The sequence below is a fragment of the Bubalus kerabau genome, chromosome 17 (genome assembly GCF_029407905.1).
Source record: "Bubalus kerabau isolate K-KA32 ecotype Philippines breed swamp buffalo chromosome 17, PCC_UOA_SB_1v2, whole genome shotgun sequence".
Classification (NCBI taxonomy): domain Eukaryota; kingdom Metazoa; phylum Chordata; class Mammalia; order Artiodactyla; family Bovidae; genus Bubalus; species Bubalus kerabau.
The window spans coordinates 67,104,981-67,117,139 of record NC_073640.1 but is presented as its reverse complement, the minus strand read 5'-3'; the positions used below and the strand labels follow the sequence as shown (position 1 = coordinate 67,117,139).

The window sequence follows — 12,159 nt, the reverse complement described above, 5'->3', positions numbered from 1 at the left end:
TAAGGGAAGAGGGTCCGGGGGTCTGGACCCCCGGGTCTGAGGGAGGAGGGGCCGGGGGCCTGGACTCCTGGTCTAAGGGAGGAGGGCCTGTAGGGCCAGATTCCTAGTCTGAGGGGCAAGGGCCTGGGGGCTTGGAATCTGGGTCTGAGGGAGGAGGGGCTGAGGCCAGTATTCCAAGGTCCTGTGGTCACGTCAGCCCTCATTCTTTTGCCGGCTTCCAGGGCTCCGGGTGCCAGGAGCCGCCTTTTTCGGCACCATGAGCACCACCCCTGGGTAAGTACCCCTGTCCTCCAGGCCCCCAGCCCCCACCCTTCCATCCACACCCACAGGTGGCATTTACAGCAGCCCAGGGCTGGACACTCGGAAGCCTCTGAGCTGCCTCCCTCCCGCTGCCAATCAGACAGACCTGGGTTCAAAGCCCGTTGCCAGCCTTCAGCAGTGGTGTGGCCCCAATAAAAGACATAACCTCTTCAAGCCTCAGTCCCTCCTCCGTGGAACGGGCGATTTCGAGAGCTTGACAGGATAACACACGTGCAAGACTCGGCTGTCTAACCAACAGCAGGTGCTCAGCTCATAGGAACCACTATGGCAGCTGCTGTTATCTGATTTTTTTTTTTAACTTATTTAGCCACATTGCGTGGCTTGCGAGATCTTAGTTCCCCGACCAGGGATTGAACCCTTGCCCCAGCAGTAAAAGCACTGAGTCCTAACCAGTGGACTGCCAGGGAATTCCCAATTGTTATCTTATTAAATATTGACCTAGTGCCAAGTTTGTGCATGCTCAGTCTTGTCTGACTCTTTGTGACCCCATGAACTGTAGCCCGCCAGGCTCCTCTGTCCATGGGATTCTCCAGGCAAGAATACTGGGGTGGGTTGCCATTTCCTCCTCCAGGGGATCTTCCCGACCCAGGAGATCAAATGTGTGTTTCCTGTGTCTCCTGCATTGGCAGGCTGGTTCTTTACCAAGTGATAACCTGGGAAGCCCTGGGCTGTTTATAATGAAGGGTCAAGTCTCCTGGAGTGACCAGGGAGAAAGACAGAGAAGCATGGAAACAGGTGTCTGGGACATGTAAGAGAATGATTTCTCCAGCCCAGAGGTAATCAAATTGTGGGGAGATTTGACTCACCAGAGCAGGATGAGGAGCAGAGGTTTGACTGAAAGGATTTCTCATCCTTCGGCTCTCATCCCTGACCCCAGTCAAGCTCTGAACTTCTATTATATCTGGGGAAATGGGATTCAAGAATTCTTCTAGCAGAAAGTGACCTTAAAGAGGAGGTTGAGGACAGGTTTTGGCTGGAAAGGACCCGTGGGGGTAGGAGGGGAAGAAGATAACTTCCCAGCTACTCCCAATACCTGTTGTTCAGTCACTAAGTCATGTCCGACTCTTTTTTGACCCCATGGACTGCAGCACACCAGGCTTCCCTGTCCATCACCAACTCCTGGAGTTTGCTCAAACTCATGTCCACTGAGTCAGTGATGCCATCCAACCATCTCATCCTCTGTCGCCCCCTTCTCCTCCTGCCCTTAATCTTTCCCAGCATCAGGGTCTTTTCTAATGACTTGGCTCTTTGCATCCGTGGCCACAGCCTGTGGTTAGGATTTGGTGCTTTCACTGCCAAAGCCTGGGTTCAATCCCCGGTCCAGGAACTGAGATCCTGCAAGCCATGTGATACAGCACAGCTTAAAAAAAAAAAAAAGTCCATTTATTGAGCAACTGTGTGTTAAGTGGTTTGCATCATCGTAATAATGATAAGAACGTGGTCTTCATTGATATAGTGCGTGTGTGCTGTCCTGTCCGACTATAGGAGAGTCTGCAAAATGCTCCAACTGCATCATCTCATTGAATTCACCCAGCAGCCCTACTGGATGGAGGCTGTGGGTAGCTGACCCCTGAGAAACTAAAGCAGGAGAGATTCTCTCCCCACCTCCCCCTACCCCGACCGGGGTCTTATGGTAAAGCAGGAGCTGATAGGGGATTCAAACCCAGGTCTGGGTGACAGTAGAGACCACACACCCAGTACCACTGCCGTACTTGTCTTATTAAAGTCCAGCGCTGGCTCTGCCTTGCTGCTCAAAATCCTCCGTGGCTCCCCACTGCTCTCGCAGGCTCTGCCTGGCAATCAGAACCCCCACCATCTGCTGAGAGCTCCCCCAGCCCCTCTCACCCCTCTTTTCCTTCACAGCCCAGAAGCTTCTCTCAAACAGAGTGCCAAGTCTATCTATGGTGAGTTTAGGGGCCAAGAAACCCCAGGCCAAGAGAAACTAGGTCTGAGGGACGAGGTAACTGAGGGCCCAAAGCCCTGGGTCTGATGGGGGCGGGGCTGGGGGCTGGGTCTCCTGGGTCTGGGGGAGAGGCTAGAGACTGGGTCTCCCGGTCTGGGGGAGGGGCTGGGGGCTGGGTCTCCTGCAGCTGTTCCTCTTCACCCCTGCAGAACAGAGAAAGCGCTACTCCATTGAGGTTATGTCCGACTTTTCCACCAATGAAGTCAATGTGAGTCTGGGGTCTCTGTTGCCGCGAGTAGCCTTGTGGGAGGAAAGGTAGGCCTGAGGAGATGGGGGTGTTGAAAGCAGCTCACCTCCAAGCAGCATTAACTTGGGGAACTCAGTTTGCTCCTCTGCAAAGTGGATTTCTTCTACCTTGCCTTGGGTCTGCAGTAGAAGAACTCAATTCCACTTTCATTGCCAACTTCTCCTTGGGACCAGCTCTTGTACTGGACATTTGGACCATGGGGACAAGTCAGGTGCCATCCCGGTTAAGTAGGGAGTCAGACAAGGTCCAGAAGTAGCAGCAAAATGTGTTCTAATGGGGGTAGAGGTTCTTAGCAGGAATGGGATATAACCCAGACCATTCCCTGCCTTCAAGGGGTCTTGCGGGAGAGCTAGACCCAAGTGTTAGTCATTAGGATGGGAGACACAGCAAGGGCACTGGGGGAGGTGGAGCAGGTGCTCAGAGAAGGCCTCCCAGAGGAGGTGTGGTTAGTCGTGGGATGGAAGGCCGATCCCAGGGGGATCCTCAGCCCACCCGGCTTCATCCTGGGACCAACTGCTTCCTTCGTGGCCCCTGCCAGCACCTGGTAACCTTCAGCCTGGGTGAGGATGCCATACACACGGTGGAGGACGCCTCGCAGAAGCTGGCCCTCATGGACAGCCAAGGCCGCATCTGGGCCCAGGACATGCTGCTGAGCGTGTCTGCCAGCCACGTCACGCTGCTGGACCCGGTCTCCAAGGTGCCCCGGGGCGCACGGGTGGAAGGAACGGCTGGACCGAGAGCCTGGCCCTAGGGACGTCAGGGGCTTCGCCCCCTTTTTGAGCCTCACTAGCTCATCTATGGAGAAGGCAATGGCACCCCACTCCAGTACTCTTGCCTGGAAAATCCCATGGACGGAGGAGCCTGGTAGGCTGCAGTCCATGAGGTCGCTAAGAGTTGGACACGACTGAGCGACTTCACTTTGACTTTTCACTTTCATGCATTGGAGAAGGAGATGGCAACCCACTCCAGTGTTCTTGCCTGGAGAATCCCAGGGACGGGGGAGCCTGGTGGGCTGCCGTCTATGGGGTCGCACAGAGTCGAACACGACTGAAGAGACATAGCAGCAGCAGCAGCAGCAGCTCATCTATGAGCCCTACCCCCGGGGGGAGGAGGGGTTTGCCCTGCGCAGCGCCTACTTCTGCCGGCACCGCTGTCGTGGTCACTCTGGAGTCTCCGTGGCTCCAGGCCTCAGTTTACCCGCTGCCCCACCCCTGCAGGAGGAGCTGGAGTCCTACCCTGTGAGCGCCATCGTGCGGTGCGACACGGTGAGGCCGCCGGGCCAGAAACGCCCTCTGCTGCTGCTCGTGTGCCAGGAGCCGGAGCGCGCGCAGCCCGACGTGCATTTCTTCCAGGGCCGGTGTGTCGGGGTGAGCGAGCCGGGCCCGGGGCCAGAGCCCGGGGCGCGGCAGGCACCCGGAGGATTCCGGGGGCGGGGTCCGAAGCCCTCCCGCCAATGGGGCGGGCCCTCTACTCTTGGGGCGTGGCCGGGGCAAAGGCGGGGTCGGGGCCTAGGAGGGGGCTTGGCCTGGAAAGAAATTCTGTAACGGAGGTGGGGGGCTGAGGATAGGTTGAACTGAAGGAAGGTGCGGGCAGAACGGAGACCGAGGCTAAGAGCGCGGACACAAAGGCGGAGAGAGGGGTCCGGGAAGCAGCCGGAACTAGTGTGGGCGTGAGTGTGGTCGAGGCGCGAGGTACCACCCGGACTGGGCCTCCGTGGTGGCAGGCAGTGGTCGAGGGCAGGGACAGTTTTAGGGCAGGGGCGTGAGCCCAGGGCGTGGGCGCTCGTGGACGCAGTGCGCGGGCGCTGACTACCCGTGATCTAGGGCCGAGCCGAGGGATCTACCCGGAGCACGGCGCTGAGCGGGCAGGGGGTGGGGTGGGGTGGGGCGGGGTCGTGGCCTGACTGCGCGCTTAGCAGGTGGAGTCGATCCGAGAGGAAATCCAGAGAGCTCTGCACAACTACCGCTCAGGCTGCGGGGAGCGCAGGGCGGCGGCGCTCAGGTAAAGCGGCTGGACTGTAAGTGGAGGGGAGAAGAGATGACAGGGAGGTCTCTGGAGGGCCGGCTCCCTTCTTTGGGCCTCAGTCTCCCCATCCGAGAAATGGGTTGATACCAGTAGCCTAGAGCAGAGCCAGTTTTAGAGTCAAACCCTCTCCAAGTCGCCTATACCTCCCAACTCTTTGCGACCCCATGGATTGCAGCACGCCAGGGTTCCCTGTTCTTCACTATCTCCCAGAATTTGCTCAAACTCACGTCCATTGAGTCAGTGAGGCCATCCAACCATCTCATCCTCTGTCGTCCCCTTCTGCTGCCTTCAATCTTTCCCAACATCAGGGTCTCTTCTAATGAATCGGCTCTTCGCATCAGGTGACCAAACGACTGGAGCTTCAGCTTCAGCATCAGTCTTTCCAAAGAATATTCTGGATTGATTTCCTTAGGATGGACTGGTTTAATCTCCTTACTGTCCAAGAGACTCTCAAGAGTCTTCTCCAGCACCACAATTCGAAAGATTGAAGCCCCGAAATTCTCTGCTCGCTGTACCCCTCGGTGTTCCCAGCCTGCCTGCCCTTGTCCCTCCGCAGGGCCACGCGAATGCAGCCGCAACAGCACCCCTCGCCAGTCGCAGAGGCCGCGCCCCTGCCGCATTGCCCGATGTTCCGCGCGGCGATCCACACAGGGCAGCCGGCCGCGGGCCGCCGGCGACCCCAGGCGGAGCCCATCCCAGAGGCGGAGAAGATGTGGAGGCCGAGCCGGGAGGAGGTCTGCCCCAGCTCTCACCCGGCCTCCCCGGACCTGGGCCCCCGCGGCCCGGACCTGGCCAGTCTGCAGGCGGAGCGGGAGGTGGTGAGCGAGGCGGGGCGAGGGCCTAGGGCGGGACTGACCGCAGTGTGAATCTTCTGTCAGGGGGTGGGGCTTGGTCCTGGGACCTCGGTCAGACTTCTGGGGATGTGGCCGGTGGTGACAGGATGGGACAAGGTCAAGCATCGGAGGGCGTGGCCTGGCCGGAGTGTGCCCCAGTGCTCTTGGTTTGTGGAACTTTGGACGTGGGGCGGGGCGGGATAAGGGTCTAGGATGCAGGGGTCCCATGCATCCCCCCCGACCTGGCCCCCAGGACATCCTGAACCACGTGTTCGACGATGTGGAGAGCTTCGTATCCAGGCTGCAGAAGTCGGCCGAGGCGACCCGTGTGCTGGAGCACCGAGAGCGCAGCCGCAGGACCCGGCACCAGGAGGCTGGGGGTGAGGGGGCGCCATTCAGCGGCAGTCCCGAACAGCCCCTCCCTGGCCCTCTGGGGCCACTCCCAAATATCCTCCCTCTCCCCGGGCCTCCCCCTGCATCCCCTGCCAGTATGACTCCCCCTCACGACCTCACTGGGTCTCTGTCTCTCTCTTTGACCCTGCCTGATGCTGTCTGCACGTCCCCCGTCACCGCGCCTGACTTCCTACCCACAGAGAGCCTCCTGGCGCTGCGGGCCAAGCCGCCCTCAGGGGCCGAGTACACCGACGTACTTCAGAAAATCAAGTACGCCTTCAGCCTGCTGGTGAGTACGCACCCACCTCGGAGCCTCAGGGGGCGATAGGAATAGCGAGTCGCACCTGTCCACGCACTAACACCCCGGCTCTCAGGCCCGGCTGCGCGGCAACATCGCCAACCCCACCTCCCAGGAGCTGCTGCACTTCCTGTTCGGACCTCTACAGATGGTGAGACACCCCCGGCCTCAGCCCTGCAGCACAGGAGTCCACTTCAGGCCGGTCTGATGGCCTGCCCACTCCTGCACCCCTGCCAGATTATAGACACCTTGGGCGGCCCGCAGTTGGCCAGCGGCGTGAGGCGGCCGCATCTGACTTCAGAGGCTGTGAAGCTGCTGCGGGAAAACGTCACTCCACGTGAAAATACGCTCTGGACCTCGCTGGGGGACTCTTGGACCCACCCGGGGTAAGGGGCAGGGCTGGGGGGCAGGAGGCGTGGCACTTAAGGGGCGGGGCTGGGTGGGGTGTGGTGATTGGAGGGATAGGACTGGGAGGCGGGAGGCGCAGTGATTTAGGGGCGGGGCTGGGAAGAAGAGGCGTGGTGATTGGAGGGAAAGGGCTAGAGGCAGGAGGCGTGGCGATTTAGGGGCGGGGCTGGGAGGCAGGAGGAGTGGTGATTGGAGGACAGGCTAGGAGGCAGGAGGTGCGGTGATTTAGGGGCGGGGCTGGGAGGCAGGAGGCGTGGTGATTTAGGGGCGGGGCTGGGAGGCAGGAGGCGTGGTGATTGGAGGACAGGCTAGGAGGCAGGAGGTGCGGTGATTTAGGGGCGGGGATGGGAGGCAGGAGGCGTGGTGATTTAGGGGCGGGGCTTGGAGGTAGACAGTGTGGTGATTGGAGGGACAGGCTAGGAGGCAGGAGGCGGGGTGTTTTAGGGGCTGCTCTGGGAAAAAGAGGCGTGGCTGTTGGAAAGATGGGGTTGAGAGAGAAGGGTAGTTGTGGGGCTTAGCTAGAGGGTGTCTTCAAAGAAACTGAAGTTTTGGTGAGACTAGGACAAATGTCACGATCCGATTGGATGAAAGGCCAGAAACTCTTTGAGTGTCGTGTGAAACAGTCTGCTGAGCCTCAGACAGCATCTGTCCCCTTTGGTGGTGTGGCAGTGCCCATGGTTTCTCTCCTAGGCAGGCCTATCACCTCCAGGTTCTGGGGTCATAATTTGCACACAGGACCTGTATTCTCAATCCCTCACCTTTCCCCAAGGAGCGTATTGCTTTCTCTGTTTAAAAAAGTTGCAAAAATAAATCTTAAAGTTAGGTAGTTAGGTTTTTTGTAGTATGATTTAAAAAGAGAGAGAGAGAGACTGAACCAGAGCTCGAACGGGAATAAAAGGCAAGACTTCCAGGAATGGAGCAGGGCTATAGCGAAGAGGTGGGCTTGGGAAACGTTTGGTCTGTGGATTTGGAAAGGGCACAGCTTTTCGGAAGCTGGCAGCTTCATGGGAGCAGGTGCAAAGCTAGATGCTGGACTTAGGGGAAAGGGATGGGAGACCTAGTTTGAAATCAGAAGTGAAATTCAAGAGAGTGTAATCAGGATATTTACAAATACAGTTGACGTCATGGATGCAGCTTAGAGTAAGGGGCAGGTCTTGGTTTAAAAAAATGGGGGGGGGGGGAGGTAAGGTTACATTTGTTGGGTTAGAACAAGGCTAAAGGGAAGGGGGAAAACTTCGTGACGTTATTGACAGTGACTGACAGTCTGAAGTCAAACCTTCAGGATCCCTGAGCCCTCGGCCCTTGCCTTGGTTGCAGGGTGGACCTACCCCCAGAGGAGGGGCCCCCATACAGACCTGAGTTCTACAGCGGCTGGGAGCCCCCAGCCATGGACCCACAGGGCCGTGCCTGGGAGGACCCAGTGGAGAAACAGCTACAGCACGAGCGGCGGCGCCAGCAGGTGAGGCTAAAGCTTAAGCTCCCCCAGGTGACATGGGGGTAGGGGGCGTGACCAGGAATCCGGGGGATGCAAGCCGGGTCCCACCTGACTTACTGCTCTCATGTCCTGCAGCAAAGCGCTCCCCAGGTCGCTGTCAATGGGTGAGTGTCAGTGGGTGAGTCGGGTCAGTGGGGTCCAGGTGGGGTGCGTCCTGAGGGCTCCCAGTGCTGACTCCGCTCCCCCTTTTTTCTTTTTGTCTTCCCGGTTCTTCGAAGGTGGGTGAGGTGGTGATGAGGCAGGGGGTGGGGCAGGGAGAGGGGGGAGAATCAAAGAGGGAGGGAGAGGGCCCCAGTTTTCTGGGTCCAAGGGAGGAGGGTGCTGGGAGTGGGTAAATCTGAGAGAGACCCCTGAATCCCCAAAGATCTGGAAGAAGATGGCTTGGTTTCCGAGGGCCTGGAAAGCTGCCCTCCTGGGTCCCTATGAGGACAGAGTTCTAGGTGTTGGAGAGAACAGGCTGGGGAGTTGAACATTTGGGTTTTGAAGAAGAGCTCAATCTGGTGCTTGGAACCTTGGAGAGCCAGGGAAGCAGACTTGCGACTTCAGGGGCCAAGGGGCAAGTTTCTGGGCAAGTTAGAAAGTGGTACTATTTCCGAGCTCCTGAGAGAGATAAAGACTCGGAGGCTGGACCCTCGCTTTCCCAAGGCTCTCAAGCAATTGTCTTGGTCCCTGCTGGCTGTCAGACTGGGACCTTTTAAACGTTAAATAGTTTAGGAAATTAAAGCTTGAGATCTGGGCTCCTAGGCCTCCAGAGGAGGAAAAGGACTGGGGGTGCAGGTCCACAGTTCCAACAAGCAGTGGGGGTGCGGGCTCTTGGGTCCCCGGGGAAGAAGGGCCTCGAGGAGCCAGGATTCCCTGAGCAAGTCGGGGGCAGGTGTGAGGGAAGCCACGTGAGATGAGAAGAGAGAAGCAGCAGGTGTGGAGGAGCAGAAGCAGGTCTGGGTAGGGCTGGGGCAGAGAGTCTCAGCAGAGACGGCGTGCTGGGAGCTGCCAGCCTCACATGGGGGGCGCCTCGGCCCTGAAGATCCCCTTCTCCCTTGCACAGGTAGGCTTCATGGGGCTGAGGTGCCTTTAACTGGGGTGTCAGAGTTAAAGGTCTGCTCACCTTCCCGCCAGCTGCCTGGTCCAGCGGATCCCCTTCTCCCTACGCTTCTGAATCTTGACACCCCCAGCTTTTAACTCACCTTTTTTTTTTGCACTTTAAGTTCTTTGTGGAGGGAGCTGGAAATAACTATAATCCCTCCCTGAAAGAGTGAAGTCTGTGATGTTGTATAGGCTAGCAGTTAAAGAGCTTAGAGTCATGGGAGCATTCAGGTTCACACCCAGGTGAGTGCAAGTACTGCATTGGCCCAAAAGTATGGAAAAACCTGGACAAAGTGTTTGGTCGACCGAATAGAATGGAATTCCTCAGGACATGAGCTCGGGCCGGCCTGCCCGAGTCCCCAATGTAATATACTTCTTTCTTGCTCTATGACCTTTACATAACGGTTTCTCTCCTGTAAAATGGAGATAATAATTGGGTCTCTGGGAGGAGTAAGGAACTACTAAGAGGTTCAAACTCATGGTTCTACCAAGGGCTGTCTCAGTATCAAGTCAGCTAGTGTATATAACAGACTTTGAGTAGTTTCTGGCATACAGTAAGTGCTATGTACATGTTGACTCTTGTTATTATTATGCTTATCATTTATGCATGAGCCCAGTACATAGTAGATGCTCAATAAATAGCAGCTGTCTCTAGCTGTATGATCTGGGGAAAGTGATTTTATTTCTCTGAGCCCGAATGTTCTCATCTAGAAAACGGAGCTGATGCTAGTACTCATATCATGTGCTTACTGCATGGTGCCCAGCATGAAAGGAGCACAGTATATTCAAACTGGCATTGCAGTGTCAAACCTCTGTTAACAGTATTAACCTGCCCCCTCCCCTCAGCCTTGACCCCCTGCTTGGCTTTAACTCCAGCTCACACCAACCCCTAAGGCCCAGCACAGTGACGCTGGCTGCCTCCTTACCCCCCAACTCTTCCCCTTCTCCTCAGTCACCCAGACGAGGAACCAGAAGCTGAGCCCCAGGGGCCGGAGCCGGTGGGAAAGTGGGTCCTATGTAACTATGACTTCCAGGCGCGCAACAGCAGCGAGCTGTCCGTCAAGGAGTGGGACATACTGGAGGTTAGAGGAGTAGGGGTGCGGGCGAGGGGGTGGAGTCCACCCAAGCCTCGCTACAGACACAGTCTCTGAACCCCCCGCTGTACCTCTTCCAGGTCCTAGATGACCAGCGCAAGTGGTGGAAGGTTCAGGACCAGAGGGGGCAGGAGGGATACGTGCCCTATAATATCCTGACACCCCACCCGGGGCCGCGGGGGGGCCGCAGTCTGGTGAGCCGGGGCAGACTCCTGGGTCCTGAGGGAAGAGGAACTAGGGGGTCAGATCCTGAGAACAAGGGGCGTGGGGGTTAAGGGGTCAAAATCTCTGGAAGAGGAGGTGAATGGGGATTCAGACATTTACCTCCAGGAGAAGGGACTGTGACTCTGATCCTGTCTCTGATCCAGGTACTTCCCTTTTGTTCCCCTCTCTAGGAGAATAGCACGGCCGTTCCCCCTCCACCACCAGCTCCGGCCCCGGGCCTGGCACCCCCCGCTCCTCCCGCATCAGCCTCGGCCCCGGCCCCTCCGCCCCAACCCCCTCTGCCACCAGCGCCAGCCCTGGCTCCAGGACTAGCGCAGACCCAGGGTCCAGCTCCGGCTTCAGCTCGGTCTCCTAGGGACAGCTGCGAGAGCCTCAACTTGGACTCGGGCAAGAAGGGTGAGTGGTGGGGACACCCCTTCGAGGGAACGGTCCTTGTCCTCGCTTTCCAGGCAGAGAAAAGGAGACTCTGAAAAGGAGGTTCCCGACCACCCATCACGTGAACGCTGGAGGTCCCTGACCCTCTGGGCCCTTCGCCCTGAGTCGTCCCTCTCTCCTGGTTTCCCGCCTGCAGAGAAATTCTCCCCGATGCTCATGCTCAGTATCAACGAGGAGCTGCAGGCACGCCTAGCCCAGGGCCTCACGGGCCCCAGCCGCGCAGCCCCGGGGCCTCGCGCCCCGGAGTCGCAGCTCAGCCCGCGCTCCAGCGCCTCGGAGGTCTGCGCCTGGCTACAGGCCAAGGGCTTCAGTTCAGGGTGAGTGTGGCATTTGCCGGCTAGGAGGCTCGGGTTATACGCGCGCTAGAGGCAAAGCGCTCCCAATGGCCCAGTGGGAGTGGCAGACCACGGGGAGCTGGGATTGGTCCAGGACGGGGGCCTTGTCTGAGAGCAACTATGAATGTCAGGTAGTGATTGGCCCGTTTTCCTAGGCTCCGATTGGAGTCACCACGGAAACCTCACTCTATGGTTGTTAGAGCGGGATTCAGGAACCTTCGGCAGCTGATTGGACAAAGGCCTAGGGGCGGGCGTGACGTGGTTGGTGGGGCTGACATTCGAGCTGCGATTGGCCGGCAGGCCTGACCATGCCCTCAATGCCCCTGCTCAGGACCATCGCGGCGCTGGGAGAACTGAGTGGCGCTCAGCTATTCTCAATGCCGAAGGAGAAGTTTCGGGCGCTTAGCCCCGAGGAGGGGGCGCGAGTGTATAGCCAGATCACGGTGCAGCGCTCGCTGCTGGAGGTGAGCCGGAACCCTCGTCCCCAGGTCCGGGCCGGGGAGGGCGCTGAGGATGCTACGGTCCTGATTTCCACCCCTTCCTCCAGGACAAAGAGAATGTGTCAGAACTTGAGGCAGTGATGAAGAAGCAAAAGAAAAGAATGGAAAACGAGGTGGAAACGGAAGTCTTTTGATCCTTTCCCTCCCCTCCGCTCAAAGTTTCGAGGCAGCCCCTCGGGAGATTGGACTCTGCAGACTGCCCTCGCCAATGGAATTAGATCCCTCCAGGGATCGCCGACCTATTCCAGCCGTGGTCTTACCCGGTCCGGGTAGATTAAGAGGCCCGTCCTTGCTGGAGTCTCCTGAGCGAGTGCTCTCGGATTGGCCGAGAGCTGGCTTTAGAGACAATTCAGGGGACATGCTTGTGTTCGGAAGCCCTGTGCATTGTGATGTGCGGCCCAGTCTATAAACAGCCTCCTCTTAGCAGGCGGTGTCAACGGCTGTCCTCTCTACCCAGGTATCAGGGGCCAAGAACCTGCCCCTCAACCCCAGCTACAGCCTCAC

The 12,159-nt window shown here is 58.1% G+C and overlaps 1 protein-coding gene across 1 annotated transcript; it reads left to right on the top strand.

The window, feature by feature from the left end:
• The first annotated feature begins 256 nt into the window (after nucleotides 1-256).
• EPS8L1 (EPS8 signaling adaptor L1) lies at nucleotides 257-12,077 on the top strand. The gene is made up of 19 exons (XM_055551983.1): nucleotides 257-273; nucleotides 2,185-2,225; nucleotides 2,434-2,492; nucleotides 3,070-3,228; nucleotides 3,749-3,898; nucleotides 4,450-4,532; nucleotides 5,113-5,374; nucleotides 5,643-5,769; nucleotides 5,983-6,071; nucleotides 6,157-6,231; nucleotides 6,318-6,466; nucleotides 7,806-7,947; nucleotides 8,059-8,087; nucleotides 10,019-10,148; nucleotides 10,241-10,354; nucleotides 10,556-10,781; nucleotides 10,957-11,137; nucleotides 11,487-11,619; nucleotides 11,703-12,077. The coding sequence occupies exons 1-19, from the start codon at nucleotides 257-259 to the stop codon at nucleotides 11,787-11,789; spliced, it is 2,253 nt and encodes a 750-aa protein (XP_055407958.1). The 3' UTR covers nucleotides 11,790-12,077.
• The last annotated feature ends 82 nt before the right edge of the window (nucleotides 12,078-12,159 follow it).

What these genes read in the sequence shown, in the direction of transcription:
- EPS8L1 (XM_055551983.1), top strand. An exon ending in TGTTCGGACCTCTACAGATG is followed by an intron (nt 6,232 to 6,317) that starts GTGAGACACCCC and finishes CACCCCTGCCAG; the next exon opens with ATTATAGACACCTTGGGCGG. An exon ending in CGCGGGGGGGCCGCAGTCTG is followed by an intron (nt 10,355 to 10,555) that starts GTGAGCCGGGGC and finishes TCCCCTCTCTAG; the next exon opens with GAGAATAGCACGGCCGTTCC.